The sequence below is a fragment of the Lycorma delicatula genome, chromosome 12, assembly GCF_047948215.1.
Source record: "Lycorma delicatula isolate Av1 chromosome 12, ASM4794821v1, whole genome shotgun sequence".
Classification (NCBI taxonomy): Eukaryota; Metazoa; Arthropoda; class Insecta; order Hemiptera; family Fulgoridae; genus Lycorma; species Lycorma delicatula.
The window spans coordinates 21,148,033-21,171,684 of record NC_134466.1 but is presented as its reverse complement, the minus strand read 5'-3'; the positions used below and the strand labels follow the sequence as shown (position 1 = coordinate 21,171,684).

The 23,652-nt window shown below is 30.9% G+C and overlaps 1 protein-coding gene and 1 long non-coding RNA gene across 53 annotated transcripts in view; one reads left to right on the top strand and one right to left on the bottom strand.

Moving 5' to 3' along the window:
• Window positions 1-23,652, top strand: part of LOC142333101 (uncharacterized) — a 114,204-nt gene that overhangs the window by 55,914 nt on the left and 34,638 nt on the right. The window contains exon 4 of one of the 3 annotated variants that reach the window (XR_012758525.1): window positions 7,716-8,714. The exons of the other annotated variants lie outside the window; for them this stretch is intronic. This is a non-coding gene — a long non-coding RNA (uncharacterized LOC142333101). Of the gene's footprint in view, window positions 1-7,715; window positions 8,715-23,652 lie in introns of those variants that run through there. 3 annotated transcript variants of the gene reach the window in all.
• The window catches only part of LOC142333097 (uncharacterized), a 97,125-nt gene that overhangs the window by 57,989 nt on the left and 15,484 nt on the right, over window positions 1-23,652 (bottom strand). For all 50 annotated transcript variants that reach the window (XM_075379961.1, XM_075379954.1, XM_075379953.1 and 47 more), the window contains 5 exons: window positions 18,412-18,459; window positions 13,758-13,796; window positions 10,436-10,456; window positions 7,182-7,280; window positions 3,372-3,395 (listed from right to left, as the gene is read on the bottom strand). In XM_075379961.1, the coding sequence (XP_075236076.1) occupies window positions 3,372-3,395; window positions 7,182-7,280; window positions 10,436-10,456; window positions 13,758-13,796; window positions 18,412-18,459 (231 nt within the window). The remainder of the gene's footprint in view (window positions 1-3,371; window positions 3,396-7,181; window positions 7,281-10,435; window positions 10,457-13,757; window positions 13,797-18,411; window positions 18,460-23,652) is intronic.

The window sequence follows — 23,652 nt, the reverse complement described above, 5'->3', positions numbered from 1 at the left end:
CATACAGAATCTTACGAAGCTGAAGATAAAATATTTAAGGGGAAAATGAATTATTAGGAACCGCAGTTTACGAAGTAGAAAAAAATTAATCAAACTACAGCAGTACAGTAGAACTGAACGATTTGAGAATTTACGAAGTCCCTAAAGTAATAAAAGAAATGGCAAAAACACTACAAACTGAAATATATAAACCTAAAGTTAATACATCGCAAGGGCTGTGTGTTAAGAGAAATCAAAACCTCCCCTATCATTGACACTTCCTATTTTGTTCATTATTGATTAAAAATGGTGTAGATATAAAATAGCCGACAGTGAAGATTCAGACAAAAATTAAAAAAAATATATATATATTTACGAACTTCGAATATTAAAGGAAATTTACCTTACGGACCGGTGTACATTAATGAAATCCTCTCGCAATACTGCCGAAACTTTCTTAACCAAGTCAGACTGTTTATTAAAAGGAACAGTTGTAAAGATTCCAAATTGGAAAAAAGTTTACAATAGGAAGGAGAACGGTCCAAGAATTTGGTGGATATCAAAGTTAAGGGATTTAGATTCACTCAAGAATGTACCGACAAATCTGACTACAAGCGGAACCTCTTGTAGTCAGATTTGTCGGCTGTCAATTAATGTGATTTTGAACTTTAATTATGTGTAGAGTGTTATTCTATAAAATTTTATGTTGTTTGGATTTAATTATCTGGTTAATACTGTGGATAATTACGTTTGCATAAGAGACAGTTATTTTGGTTACGAATCAAATTTTAGTAAGCACGATGTTAAAGTAACTGATAATTTACGCATAAATATTCTTATTATATTTTCTTATATTTTTATTAGTAACTAACGTAACTCTTGAAATGAGTTTTTATTTTAGTTTAAAAGTCATAAACAAATGCTGTAAACTTAATAAATGTGATGGGTCGTGCATCTTTGTCAAAAATAATCTAAATTTCATATCGTTTCATGTGAATTGTTATTGGAATGTAGCGAATTAAGGATTAAAATAAAATCTGATATTTGTGATTGGTTACAACCGATTACGATTTACATATCGCCTTTCGAAAGTGACGGAAACTCATTTCTCGATGGTTTAAATAATTACATCAGCTACTTAACTAGTTATACGAGCTTAATACTGGTTGACGATATTAACATTTATATTAAGTTAACGATCCTTTAATTTAAGAATATATAAAAGTTATGAGCAAAATTGTGCTAAAATCATACATTATGATTATACGAATTTTAATGAAAAATTTTATACTGGTATATAGAAAAATATTAGTAAACATTTAGGATAATAATTTAATTACGAAACATATTTAAAACTGCTACAACTGATCGCTTTTCCAATCGATTTCCCCATGGGTTATGGCAGCAATCAAAATATAGAATATAATGTTAAAAACGTTAAAAATATATATATATATTAATATAAGACTATTACAACATTTTTCGATTCAAGAAAATTGTGATAATTTGCGTAGTCTTAAAGATGAATCGGTGGATGACTTATTGGATATTTTTGTATTCTTATATCAAATTACATTGAACTTTTGAGACGGCCGCTTTGGCTATCCCATAAAAATGACCCTTAGAATCCTGAATTGTATAAGGTTTCATTAACTGAAATATTGCCGGGAACAGAATATTTAGTAAACTAAAAAGGGACTTTTCAGTAATATTTAAAAAAAAAAAGATTATAAATATTAAAAGAATATTAATCGATAAAAGAAAAGGAAACTTTGAAACTAATAAATGTAGTAAGAAGGACTTCACTATGTACTACATCATAATAAGAACTTCATCACAGTTGTTGCCACGGTGATCGACGAAGATCGTTATGTGACAGTGAGAGTAATCGAAAATGTAACAGGAATGAAAAAAAAACAACAGTATACTGCATTTTAAAGGAAGATTTGAAAAAAAGGACGCAGGGTGATGAGCTCTATACCGACTGAAGGAGCATCAAAAAGCGACGAAGTTACTATCTCTTTATGAAAGAGAAGGCGAGCAATTCTTCAATTGAATAACGACTACTGATGACACATGGAAGTGACTTTGAACTTGAACTGAAAGTCACAACGCAGTGTTTGAAAGAGTAAATATGCTTCGAGACTAAAGTCATCGCACGCAGTTAAATTTGAAGCAAATGACGATTTTTTATTACAATAAGCAGGAAATTATTGCTACCGAGAGAGTCAGATGGTATTAATATGACAGCTACTTACTACAGAAACCTTATTCAGAAGATTTTACTACCGAAAGTTTGAAAACTACATCCAAAAAACATCGCGTGGTGTGTCACCATTTCATGACCTTGCGTCGCCAGACTTTGCAGATTCTGCCTTTCATATTTTAGTTGATTTCGTTTGGAGAACCCATCACCATTCACCGTCCTGATTTGCGTCCTCGAGATTTTGATCTCTTTCCTAAGCTGAAAGAACGCTCCGAGATGTACGCTTTACAGTTTGAAAAGTTATCGGCTTCCGCGATCCAGGAAATTCGACAACTCAACGAAGGTTCGTCTCCTGAGAGAAACCCAAAAGATGCTAAACCGTTGGCTAGCATGCATTTACACGTGGGGGATTATATCCAAGAGCTGAAAATTTGATTTCCATTTAAATTGTTCCTCAAAGTGGTCTATGTTAAAGTTGCTTTTACAATCTTCTTTTATAGTAGATTTTGTAAATTTTGAAATAATATGTACCAACTTACTCAAAACATAATCTACAATAAACTGTAAGAAAATGTGTTGTTTGAAGAATATATTTTCTCTCAGACAAAAAGACTTGTACTCGTATAAACGGTTGGTTTTTTTTAATATTTAGAAATTAAAATTTTTAAAGTCCTAAAAAATAAAAGTTTCTGTAATATATTAGTACAGACATACGCAGTGCTTTTTCTCTATTTATTCTACTGAAATGCAGGCCACATTCAAGAAAACATGAGAAGTAAATAACTGGCAGAGTATTCAAATGTATAAAAGTCGATCGTATCAGATTGTACAACAATTATTTATATTCAAAATAAATTTTATTAAAATACTTGAATATTTGTAAGTTTACATTCTAAATCAAAATATTCTGATTAAAAAATATATATAATATTCATCAGTGTAATTACGTTAAACAAAGACTCTATTGTGATAAAGACTTTCTGAAGTTGCAGCTGGAGATGTGAACATAAGTCTATTGTACGCTTGCGTTAATTTTAGGGTTAAATACTCGTATATTGGTATAGAACAAGAAAATTATATGAAATAAGAGATTTTTACATGAAATTTTTAAAAAAGAAGGTATTTTGCAAACCATAATTCCAATAAATAGAATTCGTGAATTTAATGCAACCTTTTGATTACTTACGTGTATATTATTCCTTTTTTGATTCTGAAAAAAAAATATTAGTTTTAATTTAGTATAGTATTATTGGAATTTGCAATCTTTTTTTTTATTAACTAATATTTTCTTTCTGTTTTTGTTCAGTACATTGATGATTCGGTATTAAATATAGGTTGGCAAAAATAATACAAATGATTATTTGAAGAGAGGATTATTTCAATAACCCTCTGTCGATGACTATTCTAACCGAAAAGAGGTTCGTGTCTGTAATGTACAAAAACATAATTGTATTGACTGCGTTATTTATTTTAAAGATTAAGGAGGACTTATGATCTTTAATTACTAAATTATGACGAATGAGTTTTTCGATAGCTGCACGCTTATCGATAAAATTACGTAACTTCTTTTCATAGTATTTTTATGAGATTATAACCTGGTGGATCACATCCATATTGCATCCCTTGTATAAATTACGAGGCTTGGCTGATAAATTTTGTACACTAGCGTGATGCACGGAGACAAAAGTTACTATCGAGTAGAGTGTGGCAGCACATGATAGCTAACATTCCCCTCTATAAACTTGCAATAATACGTTGAAATGCGTTTAAATGCAGTTAAAATGTCGTCAACAATATATTGGCCAATATGTCAACACGGTTAAAACAGCACGCAGTGATAGAATTTTTAACTTCAGAAAATGTGAATCCTACGTATATTTTTCATCGTTTAAAAGCGGTATACGGTTGTGAAACTATCGACTGGAGTACTGTGAATAGCTGGGCGTTGAAATTTAGTGAATGTGAAGATGTTAATGCGACAATTGAGGACGCACCTCACAGCGGACGACCGGTTTCTATGACTGAACGTCGAAAGGTACTGGATGATTAGCTTCAAAGTGACCCTCGAATCACTCAGCGAGCATATCTAAAGAACGAGTAAGCCATATTATTGAACAATTGGGTTACCGTAAATTCTGTGCACGATGGGTACCTCACAAACTATCTTATGGCTCTCCACAAATGAAGATTGAGTCTATTTCGTATCCGCTGTGCTCGCCAGATTTGGCTTCGTGCGACTTCCACTTCTTCCACCATCTCAAGAGAGAGTTTAAAGGTAATCATTGCATCACCGACGATGAAGTGAAGGAATCTGTGGCCACTTGGATCCTAGAAAGACCGCCAGAATATTTCAATGAAGGAATTGAAAAACTTGTCACACAATGTAAACGGCGATTACATTGTAAAATAATACTGCATTTTGTAGCTACGGTATTGTACTTTTATTCGTTTTTTTGTCATTCCAATATATCTTTTGGTTCCAATGCTAGGCATGCATGTGCAAAATTCATCAGCTTTCTTTCTTTTTCCTGTTTAGCCTCCGGTAACTACCGTTTAGATAATTCTTCAGAGGATGAATGAGGATGATATGTATGAGTGTAAATGAAGTGTAGTCTTGTACATTCTCAGTTCGACCATTCCTGAGATGTGTGGTTAATTGAAACCCAACGACCAAAGAACACCGGTATCCACGATCTAGTATAAAAAAAAAAATTCATCAGCTGAGCCTAGTATTACTTATTCTTTTTATCATTCGTTACTTTAATATAAAATAAGCCGAATTTAATATTGAAATCCCCCGAACTAAGACTTATATTTTACAATCTGGGGACGATAACTTCTTGTTCTGTCTTCGACCTCTTATTGACTGTATGTGGTATCACAGACGAAAAAAGACAATGATGAGTGAGACATCTCATTTACGTGAAAATAGACAGGACCCGACACACAAATAATGGTATTTGTCTCAATTCTTTTGTTTGTTACGTCTTGTAGATTTAAACAGTGTACTGTATACAATTCAATGAAATATTGTAGTATTCCAAAGACAAAACACCAGTGATGATTTACTTTTAGCCGTAGGTTTAGTAATCTTTTGATACCGATAAATTATTATGTAAAAGATATTTATTAACTCTAATTCTAATTCTGTTTTTAAAGCTGTTATGACCAAGGCAATTGGTAAGGATTTTTCCCTTCTGTATCCATTGCATCCATAACCTTTTCTATAAACAATATTAATAAAATAATTATTGTTAATTTTCATTTACCGAAGCAATATTGTTCTGCTATTCATGTATTTCCATACAGATGAGAGATTCTAACCGATTACAAACTATATTTTTAAATAATATCATGTTTAATTAAAGCGTACATAATATTACTGTAAGCACAAACTTTAATCACCTCAAGAATATTCTAGCTTCGGCTAGAATAATTTGGATTTATGTTTTTAAATATGCAGCCGAGATGAAAATTAATTTGTAAATTCTGAAGAAGCTCACTCAGCTATTGGCTTTTGTTATTTCGATCGCTATTAGTTGGGTCTCTTAATTCATTAATCGCATTGTAGTCTATCTATCAAGTGTTAATAAAAATTGATCTGAAGTCCAAGGGAAAACGAATTCCTGCAAAATATTAAACTTGTGACCCAGTTTGATTGCAAATTTTTTTAAAAATTTGTACATACTTATAATTTAATGTATGTACGTGGCGTGCTAAAAAAATCAGTATCTTTTGTAATAGGCGCGACTATTTTTGCAATTGATATATTCAACTGTTATTCAATTCATTTATGTAAAACTTAATTGATTATATTGGTCTTTATGTACAGAAAATAAGAATCTGTTTTTCTTTGGTGTCCGTGAAAAATTATAGGATATTACTGAAATCCATGACGAATCCCGTGCGAGATTTCCTAACCCCCTAGTATCGACCCGTTAACATCTACAAAAGCTGAAATAAAATTTGAAAATATTGGCATAAAACTAGCTGCAAGATTATTTATCTTGTTTGCAGCAAGATGGGGATCCTCCTCATTATGTTTTTAGTAAATTTTATCTCGATAAAACATTTCCTGAACGGACAGGGCGCTAAGGAACAACGTGTTGATGTTATTTAACATCAACCTTGCAAATATTCAACCTGCGAAATTGTTAACCACATGGTTTCTTTAAATGGAATTGACCGGAACAACCTCAAACAGTCGATTTTCTAAAACGGGACAAAACTTTATATTAGAAAATGTATAACACAGCGGTTAAATGTTGCCACGAATTAATAAAAGCAGAATTACAACGCAATGAATAAAACACTATTATTAATTATCACGGAGTTCGTTAGAACTTCGTCGGTAGGGGGCAAAACGGCAACGAACTACGTTTACAGTTCTAAACATGACCTAACCTAGTAGTGAAATGAAAACGGGGAAAAAAATAAGCGGGAAAACATTATATTTCAGTTCAATTAAATTACTAATAAAAAATACTTTCAAAAAATAGCTCGAATTTTTTTAAACAACGGTGTTTTTCCATTTGATGAACCGCGACACTCGAATATGTCATTTTATTCATTTTTTTAATCAACCTTTACGAATCGCACCGTAGATAGCAGAACTTGAGGAACGGTACAAAAGCTTAATAATGTACTAAATAATAAAAAAAAAGTAAATATACTACATGTATTTTTTTTTTAATTCTAAATTAATAACAGATATGGTAATAAAATGTAGTGTCATTTTTGATATCAGTATCGTCTTGTTAAAAAAAAGTTTTATTTGTATTACAGAAATTTTTGTTTTTTGAACGTAAGAAATGATATCTGCGAGACCCTTACCGTACGGTTTACAATTTCATTGTAATTTTTTTGCATATAAGGTATCTGTATTTGTTTTGTTTAAATTTTATGTATTAATTTTTTTCTTACTTGTGGTGGGGAGACTCACTTTTAGCCCACCCGTTTATTTATGATATTTGTTGCAAAAATAATATTTTCTTACATAATTTTATCCGGAATTGCGTCAAGAAGGGGAAGAAGAGTCGATAATAATTTTTTTTCGTTTTCACCACTATACTGCTCATAAATCTTTAATTGAATTCTAAAATAAAAATGAAAACAAAGAAAATTATTAAAAAAAAAAAAAATTATGTTCAATTTGTTTTTCATTAGATAGTAAAATTATAAAAAAAGTTGTGTTATTAACATTTCTTTCTAATCTATACAAATAATGCAATAAGAAAATTTGCTGATATTTTATAAAATTCTAGATATATTTTTTCTTAGGTTTCGTAATATAATAAATCAAAATGATAAGAAATATTTAAAAAAAAAGAATGTTATTAAGACAAATTAATTATTTGATTATGCATTTGTACTCTTATTATTAATAATAATTAAAATTTGATGAAAAGTTTAATTAAAATTGAAAGAAGATGGTCCAATTGTAGCAGTTTTAGAAAAGTTAAGCTTTATAATACACATTCTATTCTAATTTTTAAATTGATATGCATTTCCTCTTTCATCTTCTTTCCAGCAACCAAGCAGTTCAATTTTCTACTTCCAGAATTTAAGGCAAAATAAGAGTATAAATATTTCTTTTAATTTATATTTTCTATTATTTTTTTTTTAATATTATAAATTTATAACAAGTAATTGTGTAAACTCAATAGAAATTAAAACGTAATATATGGAATTTATAAAAACAAAAGCAATTAACTCATTTAACTGATAATTAAAAATTAAAGAAGGGTGTTTATAAAGTCCTTCCATGATTAGAAATATTTATTACAAAAAAACTATTAGATTTACAGCTGTGCGGTTTGCGGAAAAAAAGAAAAATTTATCAAGGTTTTTTTATGATCTCAGTAAATAAAGTACAACATATGCGCCTTTTGTCGCTTGTAGAATGCCCAACCGATAAACAATTTCACGCGATGTCTTGGTCAACATTTCTTCGGTAACCCTAGCAACAGCTTCAGTTATTCTCTGTCTTAATGTGTCCAGATCAGGTGCAGGTATCGCATAGACTCTGTCCTTAACATAACCCCAGAGGGGTTATATGTTGCTGTTATCCAGAAAAATGTTATTTGTTATTGATTGCTCGATGAAAAAGAAGGGACTAATGATTCTGTTGTGCATCAAACCGCACCACACATTCACTGTAGGAGAATCTCTAATTTTTTCCGTCGTAAAGTATGGAATTTTCTGAACCCTTATTCTTACATTATGCCTGGTTACTTTCCCTGAGGTGCGGAAAGTAGCCTCGTCTGAAAAACATAACAGATAGCCGCCCTGTTCGCGGAAGATCAACTACACTTCCATTTTCCTTAACTTTGCATACAACACAAGGATACTCTTACTATCACGTGATAGTCGTTGGTATTCCCTTCTAAAATTTTGCTGCACAGTTATCAGTGATTTCGACTCGTGATATACATTGTGTAACACATTTTTGTAATCATGGAAAAACTTTAAGGACATTATATATATAAATATATATACGTATGGAGTTAGATTAAATATTTACTAGATATAAGCGTTAATAAATGGAATGTGTTCCTAGTAATCATTTCTTTCTAAGAATTATTATTCTATTAAAACCTTGGTCTTTAAGTAATATTTCTTGTTAGACTCTTTGTAGAACTCACCAAGATAACATTTACGTTTATTAAATAATAATCAGGTTACGCTAAATGATTTAAACTAAAGGAATATTAAATAGTAATAATTAATAATTATAATTAAAGCATATTAAATGTAAAGAAAATAAAATCGTAATTCGTTAAGAAAATCATATATATATATATATATATATATATATATATATATATATATATACATATATAATTATTAGTAACTAATTTTTTTTAATAATTTACCTTTATGCTAAAAGGGCTTTTTACACCACATTTTTTGTTTTACTGTCTTATTGAGTTTGATTTTAGCTACATTTTTAAGGGGGTAACAAGTTCTAATCTCCAAGACAAATATTTATAGAGATATAAATCAGGATATGCCCTTTTATAAGTTATGCATGTTTTTTTTATTTTTGTGAAAAAATAGGCCAATCTTGATATTAGTCGTTATTTTGTACCGATATTATTTTTTTGTCGATATTTGTCGAAATTTTGCTCATTTATTAGGTTTGGCCCAGAGACTGATGGATCTTGGGCCTGTCAAGGAATTTTACAGTCAAATAAACATCTAGTGTGACTGCACTCAATAGGGACTCAGAGAATATGTAGCGAGAGAAATGCAAGTTAAATGATAATCCATAACCACCGACCCAGGTATCTGAACTTCAGTAGACAGTGAGTAGTTTTGGTGAAACTGGACTAAAACAAGAACTGTAGTCTCATTACATATTATCGATAGCTTTTCAGAATAATGAAAAGTTAATATGTGCATTAAAAAGGTATAAAACTGCTTATATTTCCACCTAAAGTTAAGAAAAACTACAAAGTTACTCAATACGACAATGGTTGCAACTGAAAAAGTTTGACACGTTTAGCATACGACAAGCCCCACCTACTTATAATTACAGTAATATTTTGGTCATCCTTTGTCTTAAGGGTTGGTCATATCAAAAATTGTTTCAGACTAAAGTTTTAGGTAATGTTTGGAGGACTAACAACCACTTTAAATCGATTCCATACTGTACTTATTAAGGGAGGTATGATTTATTTTGTCTTCGAGACCCCATTTTTTTCTACCTCCTGGGCCAGTGGTTGGTAATATCAAAAAACTTTACTTATGTAAGTTTTAGGCCTTTATCCAAAAAATAGGAATCGTTGTAGTAGGTACTTTAAACGAATCCGTATTTTACTTAATAAGAAAGTTGTAGCGATATTTTGTTTTTTCGAAGAAGCTCCCCCATTTCCATGGTCCGATCTTACCCATAAACGAACTTAATCGAGATTTTGGTCGATATATTTTATGCATAAATTTGAAAGTGATTGGGGCAAAATTGCGGCAGTTATCGTGTCCATAAGAAAGTGAAATTTATATATATATATATATAAACCTTTGAACTGACGGTGGTTTTGGGGTCTGGGGGATGTTAAACGCGAAGATTTCCGGAATTCGAATCATGGTATCCATTATAATAGGTAGCTTTTTTATGAATCTACCTAAATACTAATCTTTTGTAAATTACAAAATGGACAAATTTAATAAATAAATGGTATAATATTTGTAAAACTAAGGAGTTCTTAAGGTCTATATTTTAGAAAAATAAATGGTGTCGGTACTTACAAATCTTTTTCATAATATTTACTGCAAAACAAATAAAATATATAAAAACAAATACCTGACAAAAATAAATACATAAAATAATTTGATCCAAGCCTCTATAATAATGAATAACAAAAATTCTTACCTTCCTAAAGACTTTAGAATTAAAAAAAATTCATATTGTATTTGATAAGTAATCTCCACACAGAGTTATAACAAGAAAAATTATTTTTTTTTTTATGTGTACAAGAAGTATTAACCAACGGAATGTTTCCGGTCTCCTACTCGGCGTGAGGATATAGAAATTCTTCTAAAGGAAGAAAATTCTTTAATACTGTGTATGTAAGGAATTCCCCAGGATGACGTGTCTTTTCGCTGATACTACTTTGAGAAATGTGATCATCCAGCTAAAGGTGAGCACGAGGTGTGGCTGTTTTTATGAAGTAGTATTGGCCATACGGATTCCGTTGGATACACACATCTCTGTAGCGTCAATAAAAATATTGGTGCCATTTAAAATAAATATTTTCAACAAGAATCTTCCCCAAATTACGATGTCAGAGAGGATGATCTGACCGATCTGCTAAACGGAAAAATAACGTACTGACTAAAAAAATGACCCATGATTGCTGGAATTTACAACCCATTGTACTTGATTGGGCCGATGGTATTCTTGTGCAATCATTCTATTCAACAACTGCGGCAAATTAAATGTCATTGCGATTGAAAGCTTAAGTGATAATTTATTGTCCTCTATACAATAAGTTTAGGTTAGTTGTCAACGTTATCATTAATAAATTAATTAGTAATAATTCTATTAAATCATTTTAAATTCTTGGATTTACCAACGCATAAAGTAACGTATAAAATAATGCGAGATGTCGATATGTAAGAACCATTCATTCTAATTGAAATATTTCATCCGATCAGTTCAAGGGTTGTCTGGGGTTGCACCACTCGCAGATCTCTATACCACATTTAAGTTATTTGATTTTATACTACTAACTCGTTTGACTGATCAATTGGTTACATCTTTAAATACTCACATTGATGAAATTCACTTGTGTTCTCACTTCATGATTGCACTTTACTGAATTCACAGTGAATCATTAAGTTTGAATATATTCGTTGCTAACAGAATTTTAAAAATCCAACTCAACTCTTAGTCCCAAATGGCATCGCATCATTTCACTTGATAATCTTGCTGATATCGTATCTCGAGGTCGTTTTCTGAAAAGCTTCAAAAATATAATTTACGGTGGCACGGTCCTATTTAGTTTTTACAAGAGTTAATACACTTGGCCAATAATAACTTTTTCTGTAATAATTTTACTCTTTCACCTGAGTGATTAGATGAGGAACGAAATTTATCTTGCCTCCTAATGCACATTTAACAAATATAAGAATCCAAAGCGGATATTTGCGACTTTTTTATAGCGTAATTCAATTACTTTAAAATTCTTAACGTGAAAAATTGTGGATTGCCAATGGTAAGATAGTTGCACGATCTATTATTCAAAAATGTATAAAATTCTTTCGTTCCAGTGCTAACAAATTAGATCAGCAACTTGGTCAATTCCCAATTATAGAATTAATTTATCTAAACCGTTCTCTTTTTGCGCTGTCGATTATAGTGGTGAATTAATGATTCGGTGGACAGAGATCAACAGCCGTACCAAAAACCTATTCATGGCTGTTCATATGTCATTCAACTAAGGCTGTACATTTAGAATAAATATCAAATTTAATATCGGAAGCATTCATTGCCGAATTAAAGCGCTTTATTTCTCGTAGAGTATACCAAATCAAATATTTTCCGATAATGAACAAACTTTCAAGGCTGCAAGTAATATTTTCCATGGATATTGTATACACTTGGACACGATCTGATTGAATCACCTCTCACCTCGATTCCTATCCTCGATTTCACTGAGATTTCTATTAATCGTTTAGACTGTTGGCAACTAACGCAAAAATTTACGCATTCCATTTGGAATTAATGGTCGAAAAATTATTTAAATCAATTGCAACAACGTAACAAATTAAAAACTCCTAAGAGGAACACCTGTAAAGGAGACTTAGTATTAATAGCTGATGAAAATACTTCTCTTTGCAGTGGAAACATGGCTTAATAGCAGAAATATTTACAGGATCAGACAATTTAGTACGTGTTGCGATCGTGATAAAGTCTTTTGGAATAGTTCGTAGACCAATACACAAACTATATTTGTCACCAGTCTTAAAGAATTGAACAAGTGCTTATATCCAAGGTGTATTTTCAAACACAGAAATTATTTATTTAATCACTTATTCGATGAATCTACTTGTTCAAGTGATTTGCTTCTTCAAGGTATCAGCTTATTCTACGCATTTAATTAATTCAAGGTTTATTAATTCAAAGAACTTATTCAACACAAGTTTCTATTTGCTTAATAATTTACGAGTTTAAAGTGCTTATTCTATTCAAGATTATCTATATGAGAGTTATTATTTCTTATTTCATTATACAAGTACCGATAAACATTCATAAAAAATAGTCCGATTTTTAGGCGGGCACTCCGTTCAGATATGAAATCAGTAATGATTTCTTTTTTATTATGTAAAGAGTGCTGTGTTCATATAATTTCTTATTATTCTTTACCGTGTTGTTCTTTGTTTCTTCAGTCTATAACGGTTTACCAAACGATTCACACGTCTAGTCTTTTTAGGATCTTATAAGTCAACCTATCTAAAGTTTTCAACGATGTATCAAATCTTTACTAGTATGAATTTATATGGTGCACAGACTCTAAAATATTAAAATAAAAAAAATATTATAAAAAATAAACTAATAAATTAATCTAAACTCTAAATATATTGTTCTCGTCATTATTTACCCAACCGACAACTCTACACAATTCATTGATTAAGCCCTTAATATGCACGGAAGTAACTGAAGGTATATTTATGGTTTTCCTTTTTTTTAATAATACAACGAAAATAAGTTGCAGTATGTAACATAAAAATTTATTTATAAATGAATATATATAAAAATACAACTAAAATACAAAAAACATAAACGAATAAGCCATAAAACTTGATGAAAATTATGTATTGAGTGTTCTTTGGATATATCTGTATTCAAGTAGGAATTTTTTAAAAGAAAAATATAAAAAGAAACAGAAAATTAATAACAGCTTGAAATGGAATTCAACTGTATTTATGAGATGACAGAGAAGGGGCAGAAGAGAAATGCAAAGAACCAGCTTCTTCCTATAAAAAGATAATTCTGCTAAAGGAGAAATACCCATCATATTATAAACTAGCCAATTTTAAATAAAATTGTTTTTTTAAGACTACTTACTGTTTTTTTAATTTATCAAGTTTAGTTTCTCCAAACATTCTGTAAATTATATACAAATAGCCATTTTAATAAGTTAATAAAAGAAATTTAAAAATAAAAACAAAATAAAATGCAGAAATCTCATTAATATTAAGTTAATATTTAGGCTCTGTTTTCATTGTTATTATTCTTCTTCTTTCCTCATAATAATAATAATTTATAAAAACTATTTTTAAGAATTTTTAATTCAACGTTCCTTCTTTATTTTTTAAACTTTCCATGATCTTTTTCTGTTACCTGTTCAAATTATTTTAATTGCGTAAAAAATTTGAACTATTTTCATTAAAACTAAAATTGATCTTAGAGAATGTTGCAAAATCTATATCACTGAATACTATACAGATATTTTTGTATTCACTCAATTTTTATTTTGTTACCAGAAGACACAAATATGTACCTGCATTTAAAATTTAAGCAGTTTTGTTTAATATATTTAAAACGTGTGAATCATGCGATTGCATAATATCAATAGCATTCAAAAGAAAACAAAAAAATATCAGCAATATGTCATCCAAAAAATTTGATTGTATCTGGTAACAGCACAAAACCCAACTCAGGGCTGACATGCTCATGAGGAAAATATAGTAGTTCATATCGACATTAATAGTAGGGTGAGATTTGTAATTTAAACGATTAATTACATGGCTAAAATTTGAGTAAAATGAGGTGAACTACTATATTATCAGTGTTTCGTTCCATATCGAGCCGTCCGGTGGTGCAATCTAGTGGATGCTAGCGCTAGCCGGAAAGTTAAGCGGTACTAGCATTCTACGTTAGAATCCCGCGCTCTGCGGTCGCATTTTTCATTTTGTTTGGATGGACAATCCGTTTTAGTCATAGTTACTAGTATTCGTCGCCCGAATCAGATCCAAGGCGATCACGTCATACTCTTAGTCCGGATGAACTCTATTCTTTGTTCGGATAAAAGTTAGCTTTAATGATTTATTTAATTTTATATTTTTTATTTTTATATGTGAAGTTATACATTATGTTACAATTCATCATTAACTGTCAAGACGACAATTCATTAAACCATTATTCAACATGCAACAAGGCGTTTTCTTCATTCATCACCTAGGAATATACAGTCCAACCTCGCTCTAAAATCTGCCATACATTTCATGGTCCTCCGGGCCGGATTGTTAATTGGCTGGATTGAGGGACAGTATTTTTATGTCGATGTAAATTTTTATGTAGATGATGTGCTCACTGGTTGTGACAACATCGATCAGTTGAAACAATTATACAATGATTTTTCTTTATTGTTTTTCAAATATGGACTTTCACAACATAAATTCCATTCCAACGTTCCAGATATTTTCGACAATTCTGATTTTTTCACCAAATTAGATAAGGATGAACATATCAAGAGACTTGGATTATTTTGGAATCCTCAAGGCGATGATTTCATTTATCAATTCCATCCAATAGATAATAATACTTTTTATAGCAAGCGTTCCGTTTTGTCAATCATTTCTTCATTGTTCGATACTTTAGGACTACTTGCTCCTATAAGCGTTCCTTTTAAAGTGCTCATACAAGAGTTATAGCGCGCAAACCTTCAATGGTATGAAGTTCTTCCCACTCCAATAGCTGAAAAATGGAATTCTCTGTATTCTCAGCTCAAATCGTCGTTATTTTAAGATTCCTAGATTAGTTAAAATTAGTTTAAGTAAGAGTTACCAATTACATTGTTTTGTGATGCAAGTAGTAGCGCATATGGTGCAAGTCTTTTCATCAGATCTGTTGATACCAATGAACACATTGAAAACCACTTATTTTGTTCAAAATCTAGAGTTGCTCGAGTCAAGCAAATCTCTATTCCTAGGTTAGAGCTGAATGCGGCTCTTCTATTATCTTGTCTATTCAATAAGGTTAAGTTTATTTTAGGTATAAGATTTGTTTCAGTCCATTTTTGGTCGGATTCTAAAGTAGTACTTTACTGGTTGTCTTCGCTTGCTAATAGATGAAGATATTCGTCGCAAATAGAGTTTGCGAAATTCAAGAGCTAACTAAGCAATGCTTGTGGAAGCGCATTCCTTCAAGGGATAACCCCGCATACATCCTGTTACGTCGTTGCATGCCGGATGCATTAACTTCGTCACAACTCTGGTGGAATGGTCCGTCTTTTCTGAAGGAAGAGGAGAACGTCTGGCCATCCAATTCACCTATCATTTCTGTGATTCCGCCAGATTCGCTGAAGAAAGAAAAGAAGTCTAGCAAAAATAATGTTTACAGCTGCTCTTCAAACAACGGAAACTTTAGAACTTTCAAAACTATTTTCTTCGTACGTACGAACATTAAACATATTTTTTATATTGTTGTCGCTTCATTTATAATTTAAGGAATAAAACTAATCTTACACTGTCAGTTCATTCATGAGAAGAAATAAATTCTACGTTTGAAATACTTATCCGTCATGGTGGGTGGCGTACTACATCTTTTAATCCTGGACAATTTTTAACCTTCGCTCCATTAACTTCCTTACCTGATCCTAATTTCTCAGGCATTAACGTAGCTAGGTGGCAGCTTACACAAAAATTACTAAGAGATTTTTGGAAGGCATGGTCTAACGACTACTTACATTCTCTACAACAGAGAAATAAGTGAAAAATTTTGAATAATAACATTTGTGTTGGCAATGTAATTATAATTAAAGAAAGTAATCTTCCTCCATCTGATGTGGAAATTAGGAATAATTGTTGAAGTGTGTCCAGGTAACGGTGGATTAGTTAGATTAGTTGATGTGAAAACTAATGACACGATAGTAAAAAGAACTATTAATAAAATGATTGTTCTTCCAAACTTAAATGCTTGCAATGACTTAAGTCATTACGAATGTAATCAATAAGATTTATTTAACGTCTTCCTAATGTATTTGTTTATTTTATTCTGTTTAGGTTGTAAGCTTTACCTGTATCAATATTAGATTTGTTAACTTTAATTTTTGTACTTTCAAAGTTTACGTAATTATTTTATGTAATACTCTTTGTTTGCATATTAAGTTTCATTTCATGTAATGTATCACGAAATTATAATTAAGGTAATTATAATTCTTGGGCAGTGTGTTCCGATCCACGTCGAGCCGTCCGATGCTGCGATCTAGTGGTGCTAGCGCTTGTCGGAAAGATAAGCCGTACTAGCATTCTACGTTAGAATCCCGCGCTGTGCGGTTGCATTTTTCATTTCATCCGAATGGACAACCAGTGTTACTCATAGTTACTAGTATTCGGCGCTCGAATCAGATCCAAGGCGATCACGTCATACTCTTAGTCCGTATGAACTCCATTCATTGTTCGGATGAATATTAGCTTTACTGTTTTATTTAATTTTATATTTTTTATTTTTATATGTGAAGTTATACGTTATGTTACAATTAATTTCATTATCTATCAAGATGACAATTCATTAAACCATTATTCAACATGCAACAAGGCGTTTTCTTCATTCATCACCTATGAAAATGCAGTCCAACCTCGCTCTAAAATCTACCAATCAGTGCAAACTTCTGAGACTGCAATGCACATGATTTAGTACTTAGGAAGCTTATTGATTCCAGAAGTTGAAGTCTGTCTGGTGAATGTTGACTTGCCCTCACATAGCATCAATGAGTTGCTTGTTCAACAGTTTATTAAATTGGCCAAAAATTATAATTATATGGTATTAAATCTTGATATTATGGAATGCAGGTAGTATAGCTTCTCGAGGTTTTGTACTGTTTTCCTATAGTTTCATTATGTAAAGGTAAACATTGTTGTGACAGGAAGCTAACTGCGAATTGGGTGATTCTGTTCTTGGAAACATTTAGTGTACCTTTTAAAATTATGGCATACTATTGAGGAGTGACAGTTTTTAGTTCGAAAGGCAAGGTATCATATTACCCATAAATGTAGAATGATTACCATTATTTTTCAAAATGAAAATGTGCTTCATCCACATCTATGATGGATGGATAAAGCTTGAATGTCACTATTGTTTTTCATTGCAAGTTATTATACAGACTTAATGACCTAACTTTATGCTTTACTTCTGTACAAATTATTCTGTTATAGTAAGAACAGAATAGATCTCTTATTTTTACGTTGAGGCTGCAAAAACCAGAGAAATGATTTCTTTTTGTAGTCTCCCATTATTTAACATTTTCAGAAATTTCTAATAATCATTTGTTGACATTTCTGAAGAAGCTCTTCAACTTCATTCTGTTGTCGCTGAATGACTTGCGTTGTTAATAATATGTTCTGGACGGAAATACATGATTGATCATCTTCGATTTGATTTTCTAGTCTTGTATAAATATCAAATAGGACTACTTTTATGCTAATTACTATATTATTCCTATTTGTACTGTTGATTCAAGTGATATAGTATATACATTAATACGATAAAACATATATATCTTAAAGTTATTTTAGTATCAGAACATGAAAGCTGTTATTGATATTTGAATCATACTTGTTCAAAAAATGACTACCTTGGTCATTTAACATTTTAAGAAAAAACAAATCAATAAAATTCCTCCTAATTAACTATTTTCTAGAATAACAATTAAATAATAAAAGATAAACAATAATTACTTTAAAACAGTGTAAATAGTAGTTTAATTATATATACTCACTCTGATATCCAAGGTCCATTAATCTTATAATACATGTCCTTTATATAACTGTAATTAATTGACAATCATTATTAATAAAATTTTAATCCAATAACCTAATTATCAATAATTTAAATTTAATATGGTTTTGAGTACACTTTGACATTCATTAAGGAACTAATAGAGTATGCAGTAGACATCCTTAAAGCTTAGAGAGCTTTATTAATGTGCTTACATACCTTGAAGGGCAGCTGCTGGGGAGATTTTAATTTATAAAAATATTACGCTTTAAATTTCAGTGTTGATAAATTTTTAAAAGTAATGAAAATAAAGCCATCAATCATCAATTAGACTAATAACAAATTAGACTAAAGAGGTTTATTTGAAAAAAACATTTTGATACCATAAAAATAAACTTAAACTATATAATTGGATAGCTCCGCTCCAGAAGTTAGAAATAGAGCAAAAAAGGTAAAAGACAATATCCTACCAGCTAGCCGACCTGTCCAGCCGGACGTAAAGCCGGTAGACGGGTAGGCTCATTAGAGTATGGGACACATCCTCGGGTTGTGTTATACTTAACTGTGGGTCTGGCCGGGTGGTGAAGGGAAATAAGAAAAAAGTAAACTTCCTGATTTAAATTAATTAACAAATATTTTTTTGTTTTTGGCAAGTGAACTTTTTTTCAATAGGTTACGTCAATCTCTCTAATTTTGTAGTCTAATAAATTTTGTTTCGTGATCTCCTTAAGATTAAACAAAAATTTAACATTAAATGATTTGAATCAGTGTGAAACACTTGATCATTAATCCCCAACGTAGAAAGTAATAAAGAATTTCTTTTTAGGCACCATTAAATCTCTTGCTTACTCCTGAAAACAGCTGTGTTTCGAAAAATAGCAGTCCTTCAACATTCCAGTATTTAAATATTTAATTTTCCTGTGGGAAATAGAGAGTACGGGGAGAAGAAGAACTAAAATTATTTAACATTACATTCCTAAATTTTTCATTCCTAACTAAAATAAATAAATCTTTTATTCTGACAGTTTCATAATATAATCTATTATGTACACATATGTAGGTCAGAAACAGATTCTTGTGTTATTCAATAAATACAAAAGGCAATGAATCAGCATCTGTCTGGGTCGCTCAAAGGATAACGTGATAAAATCTTGATCAGAACCGCATCATAAAATGCTAATTAATTTTTTTTTAAATGTATGTACTTCAGCCAACATTAATTTTGTTAAATATAAACTAATGAAATAATTTAAAATTAAATAGGCGGGATACTAAATATATAAAATATTAATAAAATTACAACTAAAATTATTTGAACACAATTTATGTACATGTTATACTGAGATGAGAAAATTTCGGGAGTTTATAAATTGTTATATTAACCGTACTTGTTAATTAATAGAAAGAGCAATATTGTTCCTGTAAAAAAATGTTTTAATTATGTTTTAGATAAATCGGTGAGAAGATATTTTAAACGGTTGTGTAGTGTTTTTTACAAATTGCAATAGAAGGATATTGAGGAAATTTATCGTAATCTTATGTATAGTGTTGAGTTATATGAAAACATGTTTGTTGCCCGATTTAATAGAGGTGGCTGAATAAGGCTTATTTATATACACGTGAACATACAAATAAGTTAACACTTTTAATATACTGTAGCTAGTTCGCCCTTGATCAGGATACTGAGAGATTGACAGTTGAAAATATTTTTTTAATTACAATTTATTGGTTTAAATACATAATTAAAACAAGACAAATCAATAATGATGACAATAATGACAACAGTAAACAATAATTATAATAAATATCAATAACTAAGAAATGATAATCGTAATTATCACAACAACAATAACAATAGTAATATAATATCTATTATGAAATAATATAATACATAAAATAATAATTATAATAATTATTATTATTATAATATTAATAGGCAGTGATTACATACAAAAGAGAATTTAAAGTAATCGTCAGGATTTATTTACAAGTACATAACTAATTAAAAGCAGAATTTAGTCCCATTGACAAATTAATATTAGCATGACCGCTAGTCTTAACTTTTTTAACCATTTGTTTTGTACTAACAACAATAGAACAGTAGATAAGACAAGTATAACGTTTTTTCACTGCAAATACCTTTGCTGCTCACCAATAAAACTACCCTAACAATTTCTGATTGAAATTTAATACATTACCTCTTCCACTTATAGTCTTTCAGTATCTCATCGAACCATCTCTAGTTTTCGTGTACTGGAATTACTTGTGACGTCACCTTAATCGCGTCGTACTCGGATAACTCCTTTATCGTAGCACTCTCTCGCAGACTCCCCTCGCGACTCACATCTCGCAGAACTTCATCTCGCAGACTGACATCATAGCATCTCGCTTAGACTGACTTCAACGTCTTTCCCGGAGTATTTTAGACTCCTACCCTCTTTAGCCACTGGACCGGACCCACATCGAAGCGTGAATGATCACCCGAGCCCTTTCGTTCCCATGAATTCATAATCTGAGTCCGGTAACTCTTCTAATGGAACATCTATTTAGGTGTATCGATGGGCAGTATTACAAAAGATGGTTGTTAAGCAAACTGTTACCTTTAGTTAAAGGGTTTCTTTTACATCTTTTTAGGATTCCTTTCATTATAATATTTTCTACTACTTTCTTCTTAATTGGTAGGGATCCGTTGTTCATGTCCATTATACCGGTGTTGTTACAATACTAAATATCAGACTACAACATTCACATTCATGGGCACCAAACAATGCTCTAAGAGCCCTTTCTTATGTCTTAGAAATGTCTGAAGCAAGCTGCAATGTAGTTTGAATAATAAATTTTCGGTTATTGTAATTTATGATCATCAATTTAAGAAGGGTAACTTTATTAATCTGCTTAATTTCAGGTGCAACAGAGGTTAACTGTATGACGCTATTAGTTTTTTGACTATCGGCTTTGAAAAATTAGCTACTATTTCAGCAAGAAATCTTTAAAAACTTAGTGGTTCATGCTTGTAAAAATATACATAAGAATCAGGAAAAATCATTATTACATTGCAGTAAGTAGACAAATGTAAATAAAAGTCCTAATATTGAGATTAGATGGCAGTTGTTAAAAGTTGTAATGACTTTTAAAAAAAAGATGTACCTTGATTCATTACATTTCTATCCATTATATAAAATTTCGTAAGAATGCTTTTATTTTAAATTACGTAACTTATTGATTTAATTTATTTTATTTCTTTATTTTAAATTTCTTATTAAGAGTCTAAATAATTTTTCTACCAAGACAGCGCATTTTATATAATTTTTCTCAATTGGAGTTCCTCATCACCTCATCATTCAGCTAGACCTGAATGATCCGTTGTGCTACATTGTCGGAAGGATTGATTTTTTGAAGCAATTTCCACAACGTTATTTTATTCGTTTATTTATTTTTTGTCTTCAGTCATTTGACTGGTTTAATGCAGCTCTCTAAGATTCCCTATCTAGTGCTAGTCGTTTCATTTCGGTATACCCCCTAACATCCTACATCCCTAAACATTTGTTTTACATGTTCCAAACGTTACCTGCCTACAGAATATTTTCCTTCTACCTGTCCGTCGAATATTAAAGCGACTATTCCAGGATGGCTTAATATGTGGCTATAAGTCTGTCTCTTTTTTTAGTTTTATTTTTTCCAAATGCTTCTTTCTTCATCTATTTGCCGCAACACCTCTTCATTTCTCACTTTATCCGCCCATTTGATTTTTAACATTGTCCTATAGCACCGCATTTCAAAAGCTTCTAATCTTTTCTTCTCAGGTACTCCGATCGTCCAAGTTTCACTTCCATATAAAGCGACACTCCAAATGTATACTTTCAAAATTCTTTTCCTAACATTAAAATTAATTTTCGATGTAAACAAATTATATTTCAGCCTGAAGGCTCGTTTAGCCTGTGCTATTCGGCATTTTATATCGCTTTTGCTTAGTCCATCTTTAGTAATTCTACTTCCCTACTAATAAAAAAATTCTTCTACCTCCATAATCTAGTCTCCTCCTGTTTTCGCATTCAGTGGTTCATCTTCGTTATTTCTTACATTTCATTACTTTTGTTTTGTTCTTGTTCATTTACATGAGGTAGTTCTTGCATAGGACTTCATCCAGGCTGTTCATTGTTTCTTCTAAATCCTTTTTAGTCTCAGCTAGAATTACTATAAGCAAATCGTAGCATCTTTATCTTTTCACCTTGTACTGTTACTCCGAATCTTAATTGATCTTTAATATCATTAACTGCTAGTTCGATGTAAAGATTAAAAAATAACGGGGATATGGAACATCCTTGTCGGACTCCCTTTCTTATTACGGCTTCTTTCTTATGTTCTTCAGTTTTTACTGTTGCTGTTTGGTTCCTGTAAATATTGGCAATTGTTCTTCTATCTCTGAATTTGAACCCTAATTTTTTTTAAATGCTGAAAATTTATTCCATTCTACGTTATCAAATGCCTTTTCTAGCTCTATAAATGCCAAGTATGTTGGTGGTGTTTTTCTTTAATCTTCCTTCTACTATTAATCTGAGGCTAAAATTGTTTTCCTTGTCACTATACTTTTCCTGAAAATAAATTGGTCTTCTGCTAACATTTCTTCCACTTTCCTCTCAATTCCTCTGTACAGAATTGTAGTTAGGGTTTTGATGCATGACTAGGTTAAGCTAATTTTTTTGTATTCTTCACATTTATCTGTTCCGACTTCCTTTCGTCTAATGACTATAACACTCTTTTTGAAGTCTGACAGAACTTTCCCTTTTTCGTAAATATTGCACACCAGTAATAATCTATCAATCTCTTCCTCACCTGCACTGCGCAGTAATTCTACAGGTATTCTTGTATTGCAGGCGCCTTTCTGCCATTCAAATCTTTTAATGCTCTCTTTAATTCAGATCTCTGTAATCATTGATTTACTAAATAATAAAGTTTTATTATTTAAATTATTTATGAATAGGTAAAAATAATAAAAATGATTCTTCTAAATAATAAATACCGTATAAGAAATCTGAATTATTATCAGCTTTTGCCGCGATAAATTAAATAAAATAATGTTTACAACCATCCGTCAAATAGCTTACTTATGCCAGACGAGAAGTGTAACGAAGCCGGAGTTGCAGGCGGATGCCAGAAGAAATCGAAGATGCAATATCGATAAAAGTGTTTCGTATGTGTACGAAAGTGCACGTAAATTCACGTATGAGGGTTAAAAACAACA